General features: G+C 41.5%; 1 protein-coding gene across 17 annotated transcripts in view; it reads right to left on the bottom strand.

Annotated features, from left to right (window-relative positions):
• The window catches only part of gramd1bb (GRAM domain containing 1Bb), a 429520-nt gene that overhangs the window by 6534 nt on the left and 400602 nt on the right, over positions 1-22384 (bottom strand). For all 17 annotated transcript variants that reach the window (XM_034168028.1, XM_034168030.1, XM_034168032.1 and 14 more), the window contains 7 exons: positions 18791-18935; positions 14064-14253; positions 10762-10905; positions 10537-10655; positions 10309-10451; positions 5829-5932; positions 4970-5270 (listed from right to left, as the gene is read on the bottom strand). In XM_034168028.1, coding sequence (XP_034023919.1) covers positions 4970-5270; positions 5829-5932; positions 10309-10451; positions 10537-10655; positions 10762-10905; positions 14064-14253; positions 18791-18935 — 1146 coding nt within the window. The remainder of the gene's footprint in view (positions 1-4969; positions 5271-5828; positions 5933-10308; positions 10452-10536; positions 10656-10761; positions 10906-14063; positions 14254-18790; positions 18936-22384) is intronic.

The raw sequence follows: 22384 nt of genomic DNA, 5'->3' as shown, positions 1-22384 counted from the left end.
AATTTACATAAATTTGCAATTTATGATTTATTTAATTAATTTAAAGCCTGATCTATGGAGCTGCAATGACGTGCATGACAGTTTTAAAGTTCTCCGTCTCTGGATTATGCTTTATTATGGACTAATTTGACCCTCAACAAGCTTTTCTTTCTATAATCATCACCTCCAAATCAAAGGTAAGCTGTACATTTTCCTCTTTTTCTGACTTTGTGCTGTATATGTACGGACTTTTCTGATCCATTTATCAGCGTGCGCACTGCAAAAACTGTTATAATATGATGGGAGACGAAGGATTGAAATCAGCAAAGTGTCAAATCACAGCCTTTTGTGTCTGATTTAACACGTGCACGTCAGGTTGCGGCTTTGAGTCTGAGCACAGTGTGAAAAAAATAAACAGTCAGGCTTTTAATCACGTAAATGTCTCCGGTCCCACATGCGAGGGGTTTAATGGAAATATGTACATTGCAATCGGATGGGACATTTTATCTGATATGAGTGAAAAATCCGCTGTACAAAATCCGTTATATACGGTGTTTATTACATGGAAAACAATACAAAAACTTTGGGACTTTTTTGTCCACTGACTGTGAATATCTGGTTTATACGATGATGTTTTACTGTACATGGGACTGAACAATAAATTTTACTCTCACTTAACTCAACTTCTAACTTTGACGATGAAGTCAAAGTCTTCCATTCCAGCTTATTAATTAATCAAAAACCCAGACAGAGCTTTAATTCATTTGAAAGCTTGACTCTTAGTCTTGTCCATCCAAATTGGAAGTCCCAAAAAACAGTTTTATTTGTTATTATCTATCGTCCACCTGGTCGTTACTGTGAGTTTCTCTGTGAATTTTCAGACCTTTTGTCTGACTTAGTGCTTAGCTCAGATAAGATAATTATAGTGGGCGATTTTAACATCCACACAGATGCTGAGAATGACAGCCTCAACACTGCATTTAATCTATTATTAGACTCTATTGGCTTTGCTCAAAAAGTAAATGAGTCCACCCACCACTTTAATCATATCTTAGATCTTGTTCTGACTTATGGTATGGAAATAGAAGACTTAACAGTATTCCCTGAAAACTCCCTTCTGTCTGATCATTTCTTAATAACATTTACATTTACTCTGATGGACTACCCAGCAGTGGGGAATAAGTTTCATTACACTAGAAGTCTTTCAGAAAGCACTGTAACTAGGTTTAAGGATATGATTCCTTCTTTATGTTCTCTAATGCCATATACCAACACAGTGCAGAGTAGCTACCTAAACTCTGTAAGTGAGATAGAGTATCTCGTCAATAGTTTTACATCCTCATTGAAGACAACTTTGGATGCTGTAGCTCCTCTGAAAAAGAGAGCTTTAAATCAGAAGTGCCTGACTCCGTGGTATAACTCACAAACTCGTAGCTTAAAGCAGATAACCCGTAAGTTGGAGAGGAAATGGCGTCTCACTAATTTAGAAGATCTTCACTTAACCTGGAAAAAGAGTCTGTTGCTCTATAAAAAAGCCCTCCGTAAAAGTAGGACATCTTTCTACTCATCACTAATTGAAGAAAATAAGAACCCCAGGTTTCTTTTCAGCACTGTAGTCAGGCTGACAAAGAGTCAGAGCTCTATTGAGCTGAGTATTCCTTTAACTTTAACTAGTAATGACTTCATGACTTTCTTTGCTAACAAAATTTTAACTATTAGAGAAAAAATTACTCATAACCATCCCAAAGACGTATCGTTATCTTTGGCTGCTTTCAGTGATGCCGGTATTTGGTTAGACTCTTTCTCTCCGATTGTTCTGTCTGAGTTATTTTCATTAGTTACTTCATCCAAACCATCAACATGTTTATTAGACCCCATTCCTACCAGGCTGCTCAAGGAAGCCCTACCATTATTTAATGCTTCGATCTTAAATATGATCAATCTATCTTTGTTAGTTGGCTATGTACCACAGGCTTTTAAGGTGGCAGTAATTAAACCATTACTTAAAAAGCCATCACTTGACCCAGCTATCTTAGCTAATTATAGGCCAATCTCCAACCTTCCTTTTCTCTCAAAAATTCTTGAAAGGGTAGTTGTAAAACAGCTAACTGATCATCTGCAGAGGAATGGTCTATTTGAAGAGTTTCAGTCAGGTTTTAGAATTCATCATAGTACAGAAACAGCATTAGTGAAGGTTACAAATGATCTTCTTATGGCCTCGGACAGTGGACTCATCTCTGTGCTTGTTCTGTTAGACCTCAGTGCTACTTTTGATACTGTTGACCATAAAATTTTATTACAGAGATTAGAGCATGCCATAGGCATTAAAGGCACTGCGCTGCGGTGGTTTGAATCATATTTGTCTAATAGATTACAATTTGTTCATGTAAATGGGGAATCTTCTTCACAGACTAAAGTTAATTATGGAGTTCCACAAGGTTCTGTGCTAGGACCAATTTTATTCACTTTATACATGCTTCCCTTAGGTAGTATTATTAGACGGTATTGCTTAAATTTTCATTGTTACGCAGATGATACCCAGCTTTATCTATCCATGAAGCCAGAGGACACACACCAATTAGCTAAACTGCAGGATTGTCTTACAGACATAAAGACATGGATGACCTCTAATTTCCTGCTTTTAAACTCAGATAAAACTGAAGTTATTGTACTTGGCCCCACAAATCTTAGAAACATGGTGTCTAACCAGATCCTTACTCTGGATGGCATTACCCTGACCTCTAGTAATACTGTGAGAAATCTTGGAGTCATTTTGATCAGGATATGTCATTCAAAGCGCATATTAAACAAATATGTAGGACTGCTTTTTTGCATTTACGCAATATCTCTAAAATCAGAAAGGTCTTGTCTCAGAGTGATGCTGAAAAACTAATTCATGCATTTATTTCCTCTAGGCTGGACTATTGTAATTCATTATTATCAGTTGTCCTAAAAGTTCCCTAAAAAGCCTTCAGTTAATTCAAAATGCTGCAGCTAGAGTACTGACGGGGACTAGAAGGAGAGAGCATATCTCACCCATATTGGCCTCTCTTCATTGGCTTCCTGTTAATTCTAGAATAGAATTTAAAATTCTTCTTCTTACTTATAAGGTTTTGAATAATCAGGTCCCATCTTATCTTAGGGACCCTCGTAGTACCATATCACCCCAATAGAGCGCTTCGCTCTCAGACTGCAGGCTTACTTGTAGTTCCTAGGGTTTGTAAGAGTAGAATGGGAGGCAGAGCCTTCAGCTTTCAGGCTCCTCTCCTGTGGAACCAGCTCCCAATTCAGATCAGGGAGACAGACACCCTCTCTACTTTTAAGATTAGGCTTAAAACTTTCCTTTTTGCTAAAGCTTATAGTTAGGGCTGGATCAGGTGACCCTGAACCATCCCTTAGTTATGCTGCTATAGACGTAGACTGCTGGGGGGTTCCCATGATGCACTGTTTCTTTCTCTTTTTGCTCTGTATGCACCACTCTGCATTTAATCATTAGTGATCGATCTCTGCTCCCCTCCACAGCATGTCTTTTTCCTGGTTCTCTCCCTCAGCCCCAACCAGTCCCAGCAGAGGACTGCCCCTCCCTGAGCCTGGTTCTGCTGGAGGTTTCTTCCTGTTAAAAGGGAGTTTTTCCTTCCCACTGTAGCCAAGTGCTTGCTCACAGGGGGTCATTTTGACCGTTGGGGTTTTACATAATTACTGTATGGCCTTGCCTTACAATATAAAGCGCCTTGGGGCAACTGTTTGTTGTGATTTGGCGCTATATAAAAAAATTGATTGATTGATTGAAGTCGCTTCCATCCCACATGGCTGACTTTATTTTCCCAAATTTTTCTTCTGTTCGGATCTGAAGGGAATCTTTACATCTTGAAGCCCTTGCTGTGTCCAAATGCACAGCAACCCGGCATTTTCAGCAAATAAATAAATAAAATAGCTGGATTTACATGCAGACAGATTAACAGCAAATGCTAGTTTGAACCCAAGATGGAACCATGAGTAATGTCATTGATTTTTTGGAATCATCATGTCGCCACTCTCTCTATCAAGGCACACTAGCTACTCCAAGTCACTGTTCTTTAAGCTAAATGCAACATGTGGACATTGCATACTTTAAGAGCCATCAAGTTGTAAAAGAAGAATTTTGTGGCATGTCTTTGTCACGGAACGACATTAGCAAGAATCATGGTTTGAAAAAGTTTAATAAGGACAAGAATCTGTCTAACTGGCGCTGGGTTGAATATAAAGTTCGGCATCATGAACACAGATAATGGAAACTGGAAAAGCTCACTGGCTTTTGTGCCCTCAAGAAACACGGTAAGAATTTTTTTGCCTCTGGAAAATAGACACTGTGCTGTTCAAACAGGATTATGTGACTTATTTTTCATTAATCAAGACTTTCTTTCATTAGAAAAAAGACATTGTCTCTTTGAATGGATTTACAGGAATTTACATAAGAATATAAGTGACTTTTTTACTATAAGATATGTTATTGATATTTTACCATGACTTTCAAAATATTCTACAAGCTTTAGTTGTGGTTTTTGAAATGCTTTAACAGTCTTTTCAGTCTTCATGAATATCATGTAGTTTAACTGTTCTGAGTTAATATATAATTTGGTTTACATTTAAAAGGAAAATCATTCCAGGTCCTACTTCCATGTTATATTCTGTTATTTCAACATTATCATTGAGTTCAAAGGAAAGGCTGAATCTAGGATCATTTAAATATGCACTTCTTTTGAGATTTTTTCCTTCCAGGAGATGCTGAAAATGTATCATTAGATACAAAATTCATTTGGTTTCTGGGGCCCTGTGGGCCCCAGAAACCCCGGCTCCAGGGGAGCTACGCCCCCCAGACCCCCTGAAAATTTTCCTCGGATTTCACAATTTTCATTTCACAGCCCTGAAACATGTAGAATTAGTTTTGGAGTGTTGGTGAGCCAATGGGCAGACTAGTCCGTGAATGTGTGTATTGTAATCAGCTACGTACACAAAACTGATGATGAGCAGCAGCTTGGAGACGCTGTACAGAGCGAGGCCTCCTGGCACGTGGTGGTGCACTGGACTCTGGTGTCTGGTCTGTGTGGATCCTGCCACCTGTTTGATCCTCTGAATCACTTCCTCATCCGTTGGCGTAGTAACAGGGCTGAGTGCCTCGTCCAGATGCTGACTGCGCATGTGTGGGAGTGGTCTCTTTTTCCGCCTCACAGAGGCATTCTTCACCACCTTGGCCTTCGGAGACAGTTGGTGGGACTCAGTCAGTATGTCCTCCACCTTGGACAATTCCACCTCTGAGAAACAAGACAATGACAACATGTTCTGATATCGCAAATCGTGTGAACTGTCAAAAACATTCCACCAATATTTACCTAATCTCATTCAACACCAACTGTTCTGTTGTAAAAATGAGCTTCACAGTTGCTGTGTGGAGACCACAGTGTTATCCACATTATTTGGACATTGACAAAATGTTTGTAATTTTAACTTTAAGAAAATACAGGATCACATACAAAAAGTGATGCAATTTCTACACTGTTCACCCAATTTGGACGTAATTAGCCTCAAATGAAAGCTGACAGTGTGACACAACACATTATTTGCTTCCAACTCTAATATACTGTTGTAAACAATTACAAAAATGATGGTCTATAGCAAAATATACATGATATATATGAAAAGTTGCAGTCCAAACAACAAATTTTTAGTTGAGGCCAATATGCGCTTGGCTGGTGAGGTCACTGTCACTGTGCAAAATATCATTTTAATTTTAGTGCATATTTCAAGGAAAGGAACATACTGAGTCACACCAAACATGACCATGCACATGGTACACATGCTGATCAATTTACCAAGATGGCGGAAGTTCTCTTCTAACCCACTCCAGAAATTTTTCTCAATGAAGCCTTTCACCAAACCCCACGGTTGTTTCCGATAGCGCAGCTCCGTCGATACCCTGAGAGACAGCGACAACAATGTATATGATTCACGCTGAAGTCAATCTAAAGCCAATAAGTCAGTGGATTCTGTTTGGATACAGACTTAAACTCTGTGGAAATATTAAAAACTAATAAATTCTTTTGGCTTCTCTCCTTTGGTGGTCGCCAGCAATTTTTAGGACGTCTCACAAACTGCTGGATATCATAGGTCACCTATACACTGGAACTATGAGTCTTGTGCAGAGCTGGGGCAGATTCCATGACTTCTTCCCAGTGAATGTGGTCATTCATCTGGGATATGTTCTGACACCCACTCTGTCCAATGTCTGCATTATTTGGATGATGTGGAGATCAGCAGTTTTGGTATGCTTTGAAAGCATCAAACTCATAGAGACATTGTTTTATCTCAACAGTGACATTTACATCTTTGGGTCCTCAATTTTGTAGACTTTGAGTCTTGAAAGATTTTACAAAGGCATGAGGCCACTGGACCTTATGATGATGTCTTTGCAGGAGAATGAAGGTCCAAGTCTTTAGGGTCCTGGTGCTTCCTGCTTTACTGTATGTTGAGAGAATTGCATGATAACCTGTGACCTAACGTGGTGAACAAGATGTCTTGGGTAGTAGGTCTTTTTGGAGAATCCTTTGGTACCACTGAAAAATCTTTGTGTCAAACAAATGGAGACTCAGATGAGGTATGCAGTACCGCTTACAGGGTGAGGGAACATCAGCTGAAACATACGGCATGTTTCTCAGGGCATGATCCAGCATGCAGGGGCCTCAGTGTTGAGTACCCCAATATCTGAAAAAGGCCAAGGGACCGGCCACGCTTGACCTGGCTGTGGAAAACAGATATCAACCATGAAGAGGTGGAGATGTTTGCTTCGGTGGTTGCCATCCAGAACCCAAGGCAGTTTTGCAGTGTGGTGAATGCAGCGGCAAACACCGCTTGTGTGCACTTCCAGACTTGACCTGACCAGCCTAACCAATCAAACCTAACAATAATAAGCACAGACAGATCAAATGTCTGATTAGAAAGTGCTCCATAACAATCTCTAAGTAATAACCTGACAATTCATGACCATCCATTAAGGTAATTAAACTCAGATGGGGCCAAATTATGATCCCAAAATACAAAAAGTTGCAATTTTTTAAAGGTCAAAGTGAAGTTATATTTGTGATAAACCATAAGATACAACCTGCTTTCAATTCCATGTGAATATCATAGTGTTTGGGAAAGACCAGCCTAGAAGGACACAGTAGAGAGCATACCTCCACCAAGGCAGTTTGCTTGTGTGTCAACAAACACATTTTAAAAAAGCAGGGAAATATTAATGAAATATTAATCCATCCATTCCATCCATCCATTGATAATATGTTCTATCCAGGCTCCTCTTTGACGAATAACTGCAGCAACACGAACGCTGAATTTTCGATGACTCGTCCAATCATGTCAACATAAGAAGGGAAATCAGGCACATACCAGCTGACATGATTGGACGAGTCATCGAAAATTTCAATGTTCGTGTTGCTGCAGTTATTCGTCAAAGAGGAGCCTGGATAGAACATATTATCAACTATTAAGGACAGACCACCAAAAATGTTTCAATTTCTATCAGATTTGAAGGACATAATCTCCCATCATTCTGCTAATGTTTGGTGAAATAATTTCAAAATATCTCATCTGAGTAAAAAATGAGATCAAAAATAAAATCGGGCGTTTTTTTTTTTTTGGACCACCCTGTATGTGGGTTCCATTTGAGGAAGGTTTTCCAGGAGGTGAACCTTGCACTCTCTGGCTTACTGCAGCCAGACACTCATTTGCTGCTTGCAGTAAAGAGCATAGACTGTAAAGAGTAACTCATCCTTTTTTCATCTCTATGATCACCCAACAATGCTGCAAGCCAGCCAGAAGGCTACAGAGTGTCAAAGAGCACCCCCAATATAGCAAACTCAAAATCTGATTGATTAAACAATGTGACAATCCACAACACTGCCCTCATTTGTTTGTTTCCGAGCAGAGGGATTCACTCAAAATTCTGAAGGCCTGGGAGAATATTTTGTCCCCAGAAACAGCAGGTGGAAATCTGATTGGATACACTTTAGCTCTCTTCTGAAAACATTCATTCATATTCATTCAATGTTCACTCAGACCTATGGCCAATTTGGAGTTTACAATTCACCTAAGGGCCCGATCGCAGGGCACACAGTGATAGCTGGATGAAGGACACAAAGTCAAAAGTCATAATTGTCAAGAAAAAGTGGACAAAGGATCCTGCACTTTCCCATCACTGAAACCAACGAAACCGAAACTAATGAAAGATAAATGAAGTGAACGCTTTAAACAAAATCAAAACGAAACATTCAGGGTGACGTGACTGAAGGTGGGCATAAAACCGAGTGCAGACAGCCTTGTCCTCATTTCCACAGTAATTGCAGCTGTAAGATTTTGTTTGTCTTGACAACAGACAGGTAAGAGATTTTGTTGGTTGTCACATTCTGAGTTCTGGCAGCATGTGTACTGTGTTGTACACTTTATCTGTGATAGTACTTGATCTGATGAGCACCTTTGACGAGTCCATGGCATCAGCCGTGGGGAACTGTCCACGTCAGACGAAAGCTACTCCCGAAGACACGCACACGCAGGCCAGCCACAAACAGTTGAAATGTGTGCAAATAGTTAAAATAGTTGATAAAACGTTCTTAACGCTATTGTTTCTCTATGAAAACATTACTTGTTTGTCCCACAAATTCAAGGATTCAAAGGAATTTTATTGTCATATACACAGAAGAACATGTTCCCTGCACAATGAAATGTGTCTACTGCATTTAACCCATCCTAATTGCCAGTAGGAGCAGAAGTCACCATTAGGCGCCCGGGGACCAGCTCCAGATGTACATCCCTGCCTTGGTCAACAGCAAGGCTGAGCAAACCAACACTGACCCATAACAACAACACACACAACACAACACATAGGCCGGCCTGGTACATAAAACATATATATGAAAAGCAAACACGAGGGAAAAGGAGAAAAAAAAAACCTCATAGCCGCTGCATTACACAGCAGCAATGAGGAAAAAAAATCCCCATCAGCACAGAAAAACAATAATCACACAGACAAAAACAAGGACACAGGACGACAACCGAGATTTGAAAAAGTCCAGTTTATCAGACACTACCGGAGGCAGCCTGTTTGCGCCGTCAACGGCCTTGTCCGACAATCCTGGAGGGGAAGGTGCAGCCCTGAGCAGTCCTGAGCACAGTCAACGTCAGAGCTGGAGAAGCTGAGGGGAGGGGGGAAGACCAGGGAGCGAGGCTTAAGTGTTGATCTTCTGAGGAGGTTTTATCACAGCGACCTGAAGTGCAGCTGTGTTTGGGGGAAGCCAAATGAATAGCCAGATGAGCAGACGCCCTGAAAGATTCCACAGTCTGAGAACAGAGTGGCTCTCAATGCATCTGAATGTAGAATGTGGTCTTCACAGACGGTCAGAGCGGGTTTCCAGGGTTGTGATTCTATTCAAGATGTTTTCCAACGCGCGGTTAACCCCCGCCGACTGCGCAGCCACTGCCTTCCCAATCGAATCAATCATGTAGGGCAGCCTGGAAGGACCAATCAAAGCTGCTTCCACTTTCTTGATTTTCCGGTAAACTAGCACAGTGCCCGCTCCACACAGCAGAAAGCCGGTCACCACCAAGCCGAATTTGTACACATCTTCGACGTCCTCCACAGAAAGCATGCAAAGGCACATGATCTGCCATCTCCTCCACGAGTCCATCACGTAACCCATCACATGCATCCCGGCAGGACAGGTCGGGTCCTCTGCCCCCGAATGTCTTGTAGAAAAAATAGTGTTAATTGCGTTCAGAGACCACTTTAACAGATCCATTTTTGTCGTTTTCCAGAAGAGCAAAGCTGCAGCCTCACAGACAACATGCCACAGAAGCAGGAAAGATAAGGAGGGAGGGAGAAGAGAAAAGTGCGTCCGTCTCGGCCGACTGCAAGCTGGCAAAAAAAAAAGAATGATTTATTAGCAATACAACAATTCAGCTTGTCAGATACCGTTGCGGTCGTCAACCTTCGTTCAATGCGTTGGACTTGGGAGGTCGAACGAACTTAGACGAAAGTCAAACAAAATGCTAACATAATGAAAACTACACAAACAAAAAGAAACCGTCAAGAACGAAAGCAAAACAAAATACCTAGGAATTGAGTATTTTCAATTATGAAAATACAGTTTCTGATTCTGACCACATCTAGGCCAGCACAGATGGACTTGCTCGTCCTGATCGCCCTGTTCATCGTGTCCTCAGAGGGCAACAAAGGATGATAACAGAACATCACAATTTTCACTGTTCAGAAGTGCTTGCTGAGGGTGCACAACCATCTCTTACCTTAACCGACACTTGTTCTTGGCCACCCTGGTGAGCATGTAGCGGTTTAGGGTGTAGAAGTAATCGTGGTAGGGCACGTCATGTGTGATAACCTCAGCATCAATGATGTAGCACTCACTCTCCTGACTGGCCTTGTACAGAGTCTGATACAGAAAGAGAAGTATGGTGTATCCTTAACTGTCTCAACTCACGATGAACGGGAAAAAGTGACAATTGTGAGAAATGCACCTGTGTCTCCGTGACTGTGGCTGTTTTGGGGGCGAGGGGGTTAGACAGAGAGATGGTGTACATGATCTCTCTAGTCTGGTTCCCCGTGTCCTCCTTCTTCCATGGGTGAGACACCACATCTAAAAGCAATGTGATTAAATAAAGATAACAACTGAACAAATCCTGTAGTTTTTTGACATGTCATTCTGTAAGAAGGTCGGCTGCAGACTCACCACAAATACTGACCTGAGAACCTACGCTGCTCCATGAAATCACTCATGAACTGTGATTCAGTGAATAGGATGTCATACAGTTTGTCCACACTAAACTTATAGACCTCATTAATGTGCTGCCTGCCATTCAGATCCTCATGAAAGGCCTGCACCTCACCTGCACAACCAAGAATCACAGACACAACAAAATGAGTAAAACTCAGGTGTTTTCACAGTTCTTTAATTGAACATATTCGCACACTTCAATTCTGGCTGGCATTCAGAGAAGAGAGTGGCTATATGCCCAACCGTTGGGTCAATAAAGTAAATACGCAAGCATATACGCCCAACCACAACCGACCAATGAGGGCGCTTGTAAGCTCACTTCCGGTTTCAACACGGGAGGGAAAAAAGGCGGATATTTTCCTCACCGGCTGCGGGAGGGTTCGCAGCCCGCGGAGGAGCTGTGATCTAAAGCGGTTCTGTTTGGCTCATCACACCCAGAGAACAGTATCAAACTAACACCATCTTACAGCCAACAAGCAGCATTTTGTTCAAAAACTGTTTCGTTGTTGTTAACAGGCTTCTGTATGCTTATGAAGTTTGTCTCTTTTCATCCATTGCGGTGTTTTCACAGTAATTAAAGACGGCGCCGTTAAATGTGTCAAACACGCCGCAATAGAGCCTTAAAAAGTGGTGTAAAAAATGTAGTTTAGATGCACAAAACATGTCAAATACACGATCACAGTTGGGCGAATAAGATAAGATATTATATTTATCTGCCCAACGGTTGTGCATGTAACGTTCAATGTATGACTTATCTGCCTGACAGTTGGGCGAATAAGGTAGGACATTACATTTATTTGCCCAACGGTTGGGCATATAGCCTTTGCCATCAGAGAAAACATCATGTCAAGTCACGTCTGGGAGCATGCACAGGTGTAGTGCTTTGCTGCATCCACGACACCACAAACAGCCTTTGGTCCTGGATGGCAACCACCCAAGTAGACAACCGGTCCATCCCCACATCTTTAAAATAACTATCTATCTGCTGAAGCCAGGTAGAATGTGGGCATCCCCTTGGCTTTCTCCAGCTACTGGTGTCCTCAATAGTCTGGCACCTGTGCTCTGGATCATGCATAAAGAAATGTGTCAAATGGCCAAAATGTCTAAGCTAATGTTCCCTCACAGTGCTAGTGATACTCCTCATCTTAGTTTCTCTCATTAACCGCCTGTCTGACAAAGTCATTCCAGTGGTACACAAGGATCCTTCATCCGTCCAAGTCTCACAACCAAACAGCAAGACAGGCAGCATGAGGACATTAAAGATTGAGACCTTCGTTCTCCTGCAAAGGTATCAGCATCACCAAATGCCTCTGTCCAGTGACTAAATTACTCCATAAGTTCTTCCCAGGAATCTGTCAATCTCTGAGGCTGAGGACCCAGAGACATGAACTCAGTTCAATTCATTTATGTAGCACCAAATCACAACAGATTTGCCTCAAGGTGCTTCACATGGGTAAGGTCTAACCTTACCAACCCCCCTGAGCAAGGACACTGTGGCAGTTGAATGAAAAATCTCCCTCTGGCATTTTTGAGGAAGAATCCTCAAGTTCACCACTTACAGATACACTTCTGATGGCTGAGTACAGGAAACTGCTCAACACTTGGATCTGTGTCTTGATCCAGGACAATCATAAACCCAGACACTCTGATACCTCACTTAGCTGCAATAAGAGAATCCACTGATTCTGCAACATTCACAGCATTGTCTGTGACGTCAAGGTCAGTAAACCTTTCCTTGTCAACAAAAGCACCTACGTGAAAGGTTTCCACAACCCTGCCCAACACTGAGTCCATGCCAACACTGAACAGCGTAGGATTCAGAACACATCCCTGACAAGCACCAGTTTTCACAAAATTAGAGTCTGTGCCTCCATTCCACACAGCCCTCACAGTATCTGTGTATAGACTGGCTATGATGTCAAGTAATGTCTTAGAGATTTTACAAATTCTCCAGATGGCCCAGACAACAATCAAATCAACTGAATCAAACTCTGATAAAACAGCAGGCTGCAAAGAAGTGCTGCCAATATTCACACTTGCGTTCTAGGAGTACTCTCAGGGCTAGAATGCATTCAATAGTTGACTCCTTGGTTGTGATGCCAGACTGCTCTGGTTGCTGAGCAGAAAGTATGAGTGACAGTCAAAGGTTTGGAAGGTGCATCTAAATGTTTGACTGGTAGTGTAGGTGGAACTGAATTCTATTAAGGATAATGTTTGCAAGCATCTTCTCCAGCACAGAGAGCAGTGTGATACCCCTGGTGTGACATACCTTGTTGTTTACAGTTGCTCAAAGGGCCGACACCACATGACAATGCAGCAGAGGTATCTATCAAGAGTGAATCATCTTCCACGATAACTCCTATGGGATGAGATGTAGGCTTGGAGGAACAAAGTGCTTTGATTCTTCTGTCAGCAGGTCGAGGGTCACTAGACCACAGATGGTGTGTCACCTGATCACAGACTCCGCCAACAAATGCCTCGTTGTCCATTCTCAGGGCCATCGTTCCCACTTTCTCAGCTCCCTGTACAGCCTAGAATTTCCATAAAACTGTGCACTATGACTCCTCTGGATGATACTTAGAGTGTCCTCAGACATGAAACATCTCCTCGTATGGACACTGGTGACGCTTTTAATGTGTAGTTGCAGATGAACTCCCAGAATCCATATGGATCACCAGTTTTGCAAGTTCTTCAGCCAAATTGCATCATATTCCTAAGAAATAGTCTGATCTTGAAGTCTGGCCAGTTTTAATCTCAGGCACTGAAAAAGCCTGCAATTCAATCCTCAGAGAACCCACAACAAGTCTGTGGATGGAATTCACAAACTGGGCACAAACTGCAGACCCTAAAGCTCGGCAAAATTTTCTAGCATTTTCTTACAAAAACATGGTCAATCTTCTTTGCAAAACCAATGTTTGGCACTACCACTCAAAAGTTTGGACACATGTTCCCATTCAACTGAAGAGAAATATTTATTGTTGTTGTTTGCCTTTTGGCTGCTCCTGTTTGTTCAGGGTCACAACAGCAGACACAGGCCAGATCCACACTGGGATTTGGCACAAGTTTTACACTGGACGGCCTTCCTGACACAACTTCAGTAAGAGAAATATTTATTAAATGTTTAAATGAGAATTCATGGTTTTCTGTCATCTTTATTCAGCTTTATTTTTTCTTTTGCAAAATCTCTGATATTTACTTGTTTACATCAGGTCGCTGTAGCTTCATATTAATGGGTCGCAAGTCAAACATTTTGGGAATCACTCATCTTACCCTCATCATGGGTTTCGGAGGAGTCACTCAGTTCAGTGGGGATGTCTTCATTGTCACTAAAGTCAAGAGATGGTGATGGCACAGGACCACCAGGCCCACTGATCTCGTTTTTCTCTTCCACCACCAGCGGTACAGCCAGTATCTCACCATCTGGCAGACAGTCAGCATACTCCTCTGCTGGAAGGTCAAACTGGGAAAAAGACGATCGTGAGCAACAGGCATCAGCCACATCAATGATGTTATCCTTCTTATCCCATCAGGTATCTGCCTTTGGGGCTTTAGAGATACTGCATGGCAGAAGCTCAGAAGTGTCGGCCAAATTCAGCCCCATCTTTCACGAACCACAGCAAACATCTCTTTATAATGAACCTCAAATGTCACGATTTAAGAGTTTATCTAAAATGTGCCAAGCACTGCAGTTATTTGGGTATGAGTCATTAGTTACATGTACGTAATGTGATATGGCAGAGATATATGTAGGGATCTACTTTGACGGCGGATGCAAAAAAAAAAAAAAGAAAGAAAAAGCACTGCACAGAGGACGTAATGCTATTTGGGCTGAGTCTGATATTGTTATGCAGTGGGACATGCAGGCATTAAGGTGGATGCTGGGCACAGAAAATTTTGCTTCATTGTGTGTGTCAGGCATGGACGTGCTGATGTCCACAACATGACATCCACCAATCAGAGCAGCAGTTACATTTCCCTTTAAACTGGACTGTGCAAGGTTCACAGCACTGTGGTACTGAGGAAGTACACAAAAGTGAAAGGATTTCTGGTGCACAGATGAAGATTAGCACCAACCTATCAGATCACACAGTGGACACCAAAGCTCACTGACATGAAGCACTGCAGCAGCAATGCAAGGTTTAAGTTTTTTTACATGGGAGTTTACACTTACTTTAATTATCTCCCCTAAGTCAGAGGAGGTTATGTTTTCGCCCCTATTCCTGTTCGTGAACAGCCTGGAGCCCACAACTTTTCAGATATCGTTATGTATTTTTGTACTGAAGATTCATATACTGACAGCGAAGAAGTCATTCAATTTTCAAGATCATAGGTCAAAGTCAGGAAAAATCTTGGAAAATTGGAAAAACCCTATCTTTAAAGGGACACTCCACTCGTATTAAAATAGCAGTTTCTAAAAAATAAAGATCATATCAACTTTGAAATACAGCTTCTGATAATTATTGGAATTTATTTTTTTTGAGAATTTTTCAAATGAAGTTTCCTCCAGTTGCCTGTGCTATGACATCACAAGTGCTCTTAACACACTGTTGAATGTAAACACGTATAGAGATATCAGTAAAACTCCTTACAAAATCTCAAAAATAGGCTAATGATTTGACTGATATTCATAAATAAGAGCAAGAAATATAATTTGCTACTTTCTGATGTCACATTATAATTTAAGTGTAAGATTTTCAGGTGTTTCACTGCAGTATCTATACATGTATGTACACCAGGCTGCGCAAAATCAGCACTTGTGACTTCATACATGTAGCACATGGAAGGCTGGTCAGCTTTTTAAAAATCATAAAAATTAAGATAATCTATTGTAAATCTTGTTTTTATTTAAGATGTCACTATTTCAATATATAATCGCTTATTTTAGGGGTTAACATTGATGAGTAAAGTGTCCCTTTAACATTGAACAAATCTTCAAAAATTCATCACTGTCAAAAAAGATCAGATTTTTTTCATATTTGACAGTGTTATGTGGGATGGTGTCCTTTATTGACTGACGAAATTAGATCCAGATCCGATTCAGATTCAGATTACAGCTTTTTTGACTATTTAAATTTAACATTGAAAACCCCATTTAATGTATATTTTACAAAGTTTCGTTGTTTATTACAATGACAACAAGTCTCTCTTATCTCTTATTCTAATCCAGTGGGTGTCAAAAGTATTCCAGAAAAGAGCAGAGAGGGTGCCGGTTTTCTTTGCAGCCACTGACTACATTTACATACAGCCAATAACCCTTTCATAACCGGAATATTAGCAATAACCCGGTTGCGCACGGCCATGTAAACACCTGCAAAAACGCGAATATGCTCATATTCCGGTTTTTAAAAACACGAATAAGACCCCTGGGTTACTCCTTTTCTAACCCGAATATCAGGTCATATAAACGCACATCGGGATATCCCCATAGATAGGAACATTATTTTGTGTTCTGCGCATGTCCTATCCGCAAGGAATGTTGGTCTTTTGAGTACGGCAACTACTTGTATGCAGCGTGCGCAACCCACCGGACACCCCAGAACCAGATGTAAACAGCGCATTGTGTTCTGCATCCTTATCAGGCGGGCCGGTCACAGCACCAGTCGGCATCACCGCGATTGCTCTACCTCCGATGCGCTTACTGAGTCTGTGGGCTCGGTAAACGCTGCAGCGGGCCACTCACACCGCCCCCGTCTCTGCTGTGTGGCGCTGCGGCAACTCTGGCAACAGGTCCAGAGACTACGCTCGCTGTTTTGATGCGGAGGCAGCCCGCAAGGATAGATTTCTTCTGAAAAAATCCATAGCGCCGCAGGGTCTCGGTATACTGCAGCCGCAGAGCTCCGTGGCCATGACTTGGATTCTTTGCAGGTCCCGCATCTATACCCCCTGAGGCAGTGAGCGAAGGGAGAGCACGCGCATTGTGTTCTGTGTGTGTCTGTTTATAATCTTCTCACCCAGAAGAAAAAAGAGAGTGTTTACACAGGAGAGAAAAGTGAGAAAATGTTAATGCCTGTTTGAGAAAAGTGTATAAAGTGTGTAGTGAGGGGTTTTACACGAAGCAGGATTTGCACGACCCCCAGACCAAATCAAGCACCGGTGGAAGACGTGCGTCGCTGTTTAGATGGGGATATTCCACATGATACCAATGACCATGTATACAGGAGTAACTCTGTCTGCTTAAGCATGTAAACGGGTTATTCCTAATGATTCAGAAACTGGAATATTGACCTTAACCCAAATATTAACTGCATGTAAACATAGTCACTGACTCCAGCAGGTGATTTCACTGATTAACATCACTTTGAGCAGATGGGATGAGTTCATCAGTGAAATCACCTGGAGTCAGTGGCTGCAAAGAACCCTTACCAAAAAGTAGTACATGCAAGTATGTTTCAAGTATACTTCCAGTTTACTTTTATATACTTCTCAGTACTATTTTTTGGTAAGGGAAAACAAGCACCCTTTCGGTCCTTTCTGGAATAGTTTGGACACCACTGTTCTAATTCAATTACATTTGTTCCATGAATCTGATTGGTTAATCGTGTGAGATTTCTGATCATAAATTATCACATTGACGGTGACAAAATATTCAACAGTTTCACATTTGATGTATTACTTCACGCCCTGACTGCTTTGCTACGCAGATCTCAATCATGCGGCTGTCAGCTGAGAGCAAGAGAAACTAGTGCAGCAACGATGATGCCGTTAAGCTTCGCCGACCGAATTAATTACAGAAAAATAAACCGTGCAAACGATGGAAGTGGATTAGAATGGGAATAACCCCCTTGTGTCTGATGATGTGCAGACGTTCACGCTGGATTTTATGGTCGCAAATTGAATTATACCAGCGACGCGTTAGGGTTACTGCCTAATTATACAGTGGTATGTAAAAGTGTGGGCACCCCTGATGATTTTCCTTTATAAATCATGGGTTGTTTGGATCAGCAATTTCAGTTAAATATATCATATAGCAGACGAACACACTGATATTTGAGAAGTGAAATGAAGTTTCAAGTATTTACACAAAGTGTGCAATAATTATTTAAACAAAATTAGGCAGGTGCATAAATTTGGGCACCCCAACAGAAAAAAAAAAAAAAATATATATATATATATATATATTTATATTTATAATATTTAGTAGATCCTCCTTTTGCAGAAATAACAGCATCTAAACACTTCCTATAGCTTCCAATGAAAGTCTGGATTCTGGTTGAAGGTATTTTGGACCATTCTTCTTTACAAAACTTCTCCAGTTCAGTCAGGTTTGTTGGTTTCTGAGCATGGACAGCCCGCTTAAAATCACACCACAAATTTTGAATAATATTCAGATCTGGGGATTGAGGTGGCCATTCCAGAATGTTGTACTTGTTCCTCTGCATGAATGCCTTTGTAGATTTTGAGCAGCGTTTAACGTCGTCGTCTTGTTGAAAGATCCAGCCCCGATGCAACTTCAACTTTGTCACCGAGTCTTGAACATTGTTCTCAAGAATATGCTGATATTGATTGGAATCCATGTGACCCTCAACTTTAACAAGATTCCCAGTACCTGCACTAGCCACACAGCATGATGGAGCCACCTCCAAATTTTACTGTAGGTAGCAAGTGTTTTTCTTGGAATGCTGTGTTCTTTTTCAGTCATGCATACCGCCCCTTGTTATGTCCAAATGACTCAATTTTAGTTTTATCAAATCAAATATCAAAGATATCAAATATGTCAACTGCATTGAATGGAAACTACCAGTGATATTAGTGCTGACAGTGGTTCTCAAAAATGTCCTCAAGGACCACCTAACCTACCCATTTTCCATCTCTCCCTGCTCTGCCACAAGCTGATTAGCTGATTCAAGTGTGCACCCAATAGTACTAACAGATGCCTTCATTGTCCCTTTCAGCCTGATCTATCCAATAAAGGGGGTTAAAATGAGGTATGTTGAGCCAATTACAAGCTTGTAATCAACAGACAAATTGTTAACAAATTTAAACATGTATTTTCTTACTGTGAGGGTTGGGTCAAGGGTTCCTGGGTTAGGGATTATCTTCTTAAGAAGAGGAGGGCTCCCTTCAGGTTTGGCCTCTGTGGTGCTCTTTGACAAGTTGTCATTGTTGATCTCATTCTCTTCATTAGGAATCTCCTCACTAAATCTGAAAGCACAAGAAAAAGCTGAAGGACAAGTCCTCATCTCTGTGCAGGATCTGATCCTGTGTGTTTATTTGATTGAAACACACAAAAGGATTCTGATGACATCTGGCACAGAGGTAGATCTTAGGTCAAGGAAGAGTTGATTAGACTTTGAGTCAGATACAGGTCCCTGGTTAGTTCCCTCCTCCTCCAGAAGGGCAAGGAAGAGGCAGGCATGCACTGGTAAAACAGGCAGAAATCTGAACGTTTTTGAGTGTGAAGTCACATACAGGAAGTGTGGACTGCTTATTTACTTGCTGTTCTGCTTTAATTTTGTTTAATTCTGCTACATCCTAACATACTTGCCTTCAGTTACAGTGGCGGGCTCCCTTTTTGCACCGCAAATAAGGCTTTTTCATGTCAGTGAAAAAACAACACTTGGGCTAAAAATAATTTATGAATAGAATTTTATATAGTAAAAAATAAACATGCATAAAAATGGGAACAGTTATTTACAGTTAAGATCCTTTCTCAATCTGCTTTGTGACCCAAAATGTTATTTGCCTACGCTCAGTGATCTAGAGAGACTGCTTCATGAGGGAAACATACCTTGCCTTATTTCAAATGTACTATATTCTCTTTTGATGGCTGATGCTCCAAAACCCGGGTTACATAAATCAAGAGAGAAGTGGGAGTCAGATTTAGGTGTGACAATTAGTACAGAATTATGGTTCAAATTATGTCAAAATAGTCTAACTGTTGTGAAAGTGTAGGAACACGGACCCACAACAGGGGGCGCAATGAACGGACAATGGAGGAAGGTGAATAACAAGGTTTACTATTGTGAAACGAGCACAATGAATACAACAATCACAATTTGGGGTCGAATCCGCTGGTGTCGTGTGGGCAGGCTCGAAGGTAGGAGACGTCCGTCTCAGTCGAACCGAAACCACCCAGATCTCCTCTGCCACTGAACCCTGGAAATACTGGAACCGCCAAGTCCCGAAGTCCCAGGTGGCCACTGCCTCCGCTCGTCGGATCCGGTACTGCTGGCGGGAGAGAGCAACAACACAGGCGTGGATGCGACAGCACCCAGCAACGGAGAGGGGAGAAGCCGCCTCCACCTCCAGTTACAGTATGACAGGCAGGTGAGTACTTATCTAAGCAATTCAGCTGTCCTGCAAAGGTTTAACAAATCTGTTAGCTATTTAGTCAGAAAATGCAGAGAACGTTACCTTCGTCTAAAGGCGATATCTCGGCACTGAGGTGGAGACGCCGTCCTCCTGATATACCTCTGTGCTGAGTGGAACAGCTGTGTCCGGTGATGGGTGACAGCTGTCACCCAGGCTGCTCCCATAAGGCGGCAGCGCCCTCTGGTGCCTGGAGCCCGCACTCCAGGCAGGGCGCCCTCTGGTGGTGGTGGGCCAGCAGTACCTCCTCTTCAGCGGCCCACACAACACTAACTGCCACTATTAACTCCAGACACAGACTGACCCATTATAATTTTCTCCACCAAAATATTACACCTCAAAAATTACATAAATGTAAACCTGAGATAAACCGTCTGTGCTTTAGATGTGGTACAGAAGAAGACTCATTCTTGCACTGCACATGGTTATGCACAAAACCTATTAGATTCTGATGTGATTTTGTTGACACCATGACCAAATTTTTAGGACTACATTTCACATCAGATCCTCAAATCTGTCTGTAAGGTGACCTTACACACTTGGATGCACAATTAAAAAGGAACCAAAAGAAATGTCTTGCATTGGTCTTGTGCATTGCCACGAGGTGCATAGCCTCCTGGTGGAAATCTGACTCCCTCTTCTCCATATCACAATGGGTTTTGGAAATAAACAGTTGTATTCCATTAGAGAAGATCACATACACACTCAGAAATGATTAGAAAACCTTTGTAGAGATTTGGCAGCACTATCCGGATGATATAGATACCCTGCCAACTTCTATAGCATGTAGACATGTTATTACAATGAGCCTTTGGTCATTAATATCAATATTTTTTGCCTTGCTTCTTGTTTACGTTGTTTATAGTTTGTATGTGGGTGGGTTATGGAAGGGTCTTGGAACTATGTTTTGTTTTTTGTTTGTTTTCTCATTTTTTCCCCTTACTGTAAGAAAATGAAAGATGGAAAATGAAACAAGCTTATTTCAATATATCACACTTGCTTCTAACTTCCATCATGCATGTGATAAGATTATTACCTCTAACAATGTTCATGTTTTTTACACGAAGCCAAAATATGGCCATCAGGTATTGCAAAGTCTTTGCGTCCGTCCATCCGTCCATCCATCTGTCTGTGCTCAGCATAAGTCCAGTCTTATTACTGCCAGGGTCTTCAAACTCACAGGGAACATTCTTGGGACACAGACCTTGGACAAGTTCAAAGATGACTAACCTTGGCCTATTCTAAGGGGTCAAAAGTAGGGATGTCCCAATCCGATCACGTGATCGGAAATCGGGCCGATCACGTGGTTTCAGATTTGATCAAAATCGGACGTTGCATCCCGATCAGGAATCCGATATAGATTTTATCCTCATTATTTTGATCAGTGCTATTTCAAGCTCATTATTGCAGATTAATGGGCCTTTCACGCGTCGGAAGCTTCAGAAGTGTCAAGAATCGGTAGTAGAGAAGCTTGAATCTTCGACCGGACTGGGTTGCCTGACGTGAGGACGTTTCGCTTCAAATCGCAGAAGCTTCCTCAGCTAAAATTCTTGCTCTGGTAGTCAGACTTCTGACTTGACTCTTGTAGAGAAGACAGTAAAATACTCCTAAAATAACATGGAAATTTGTACATTTTTAAAGTCTGGTAGATTATTACTTGATTGTTCAAGCTACCTCAAGGAGAAGTGCACTGTTTAAGTGATAAATAATAAAATAAGGTGATTAAAATGAAAATAATATATATTTAGCATTTGTTCATTGTTCATTCAGTTTTTTAAAGTATCGGATCGAGACTTGGTATCGGCAGATACTCAAAATCAGATGACTCAGAATCGGATTGGGGCCACAAAACCTGATTGGGACATCCCTAGTCAAAAGGTGACATTGTCTCTACACACTCTTTCATTGCTTATACGGCCAAGGGTATTTCAGCACTGCATCATATTTTTAGCTGTCATGTTAACAACCAGGGCCGGTTTCATAAAGCTGTCCAATCTTGTTTAGTTGAATAAACTCACTTAAGCTTGGTTCACACGACAGGATTTTAAAATTATCTTTAGGTTTCCTAAACCTGAGAGACCACACACGTGAAGATAAAATAAATCATAGATCTAACAGTTTTGGTCGTACAGTGTGTGGTGTTCAGCCACACGGTAAGGACAACACCACCAAACACGAACAGATTTCACACACAAACATTCCCAGCTCAGACAGGAAATCTCGCAAAATCTCTCGAGATTAAACGTGACTTCAGAGTAAACAAACGGAGATACTTTGTGGAC

This window comes from Thalassophryne amazonica, chromosome 4, assembly GCF_902500255.1.
Source record: "Thalassophryne amazonica chromosome 4, fThaAma1.1, whole genome shotgun sequence".
In the NCBI taxonomy this organism is placed as follows: Eukaryota; Metazoa; Chordata; class Actinopteri; order Batrachoidiformes; family Batrachoididae; genus Thalassophryne; species Thalassophryne amazonica.
Note: the sequence above shows the minus strand (reverse complement) of the source record. Positions and strands in the feature narration are given on the sequence as shown.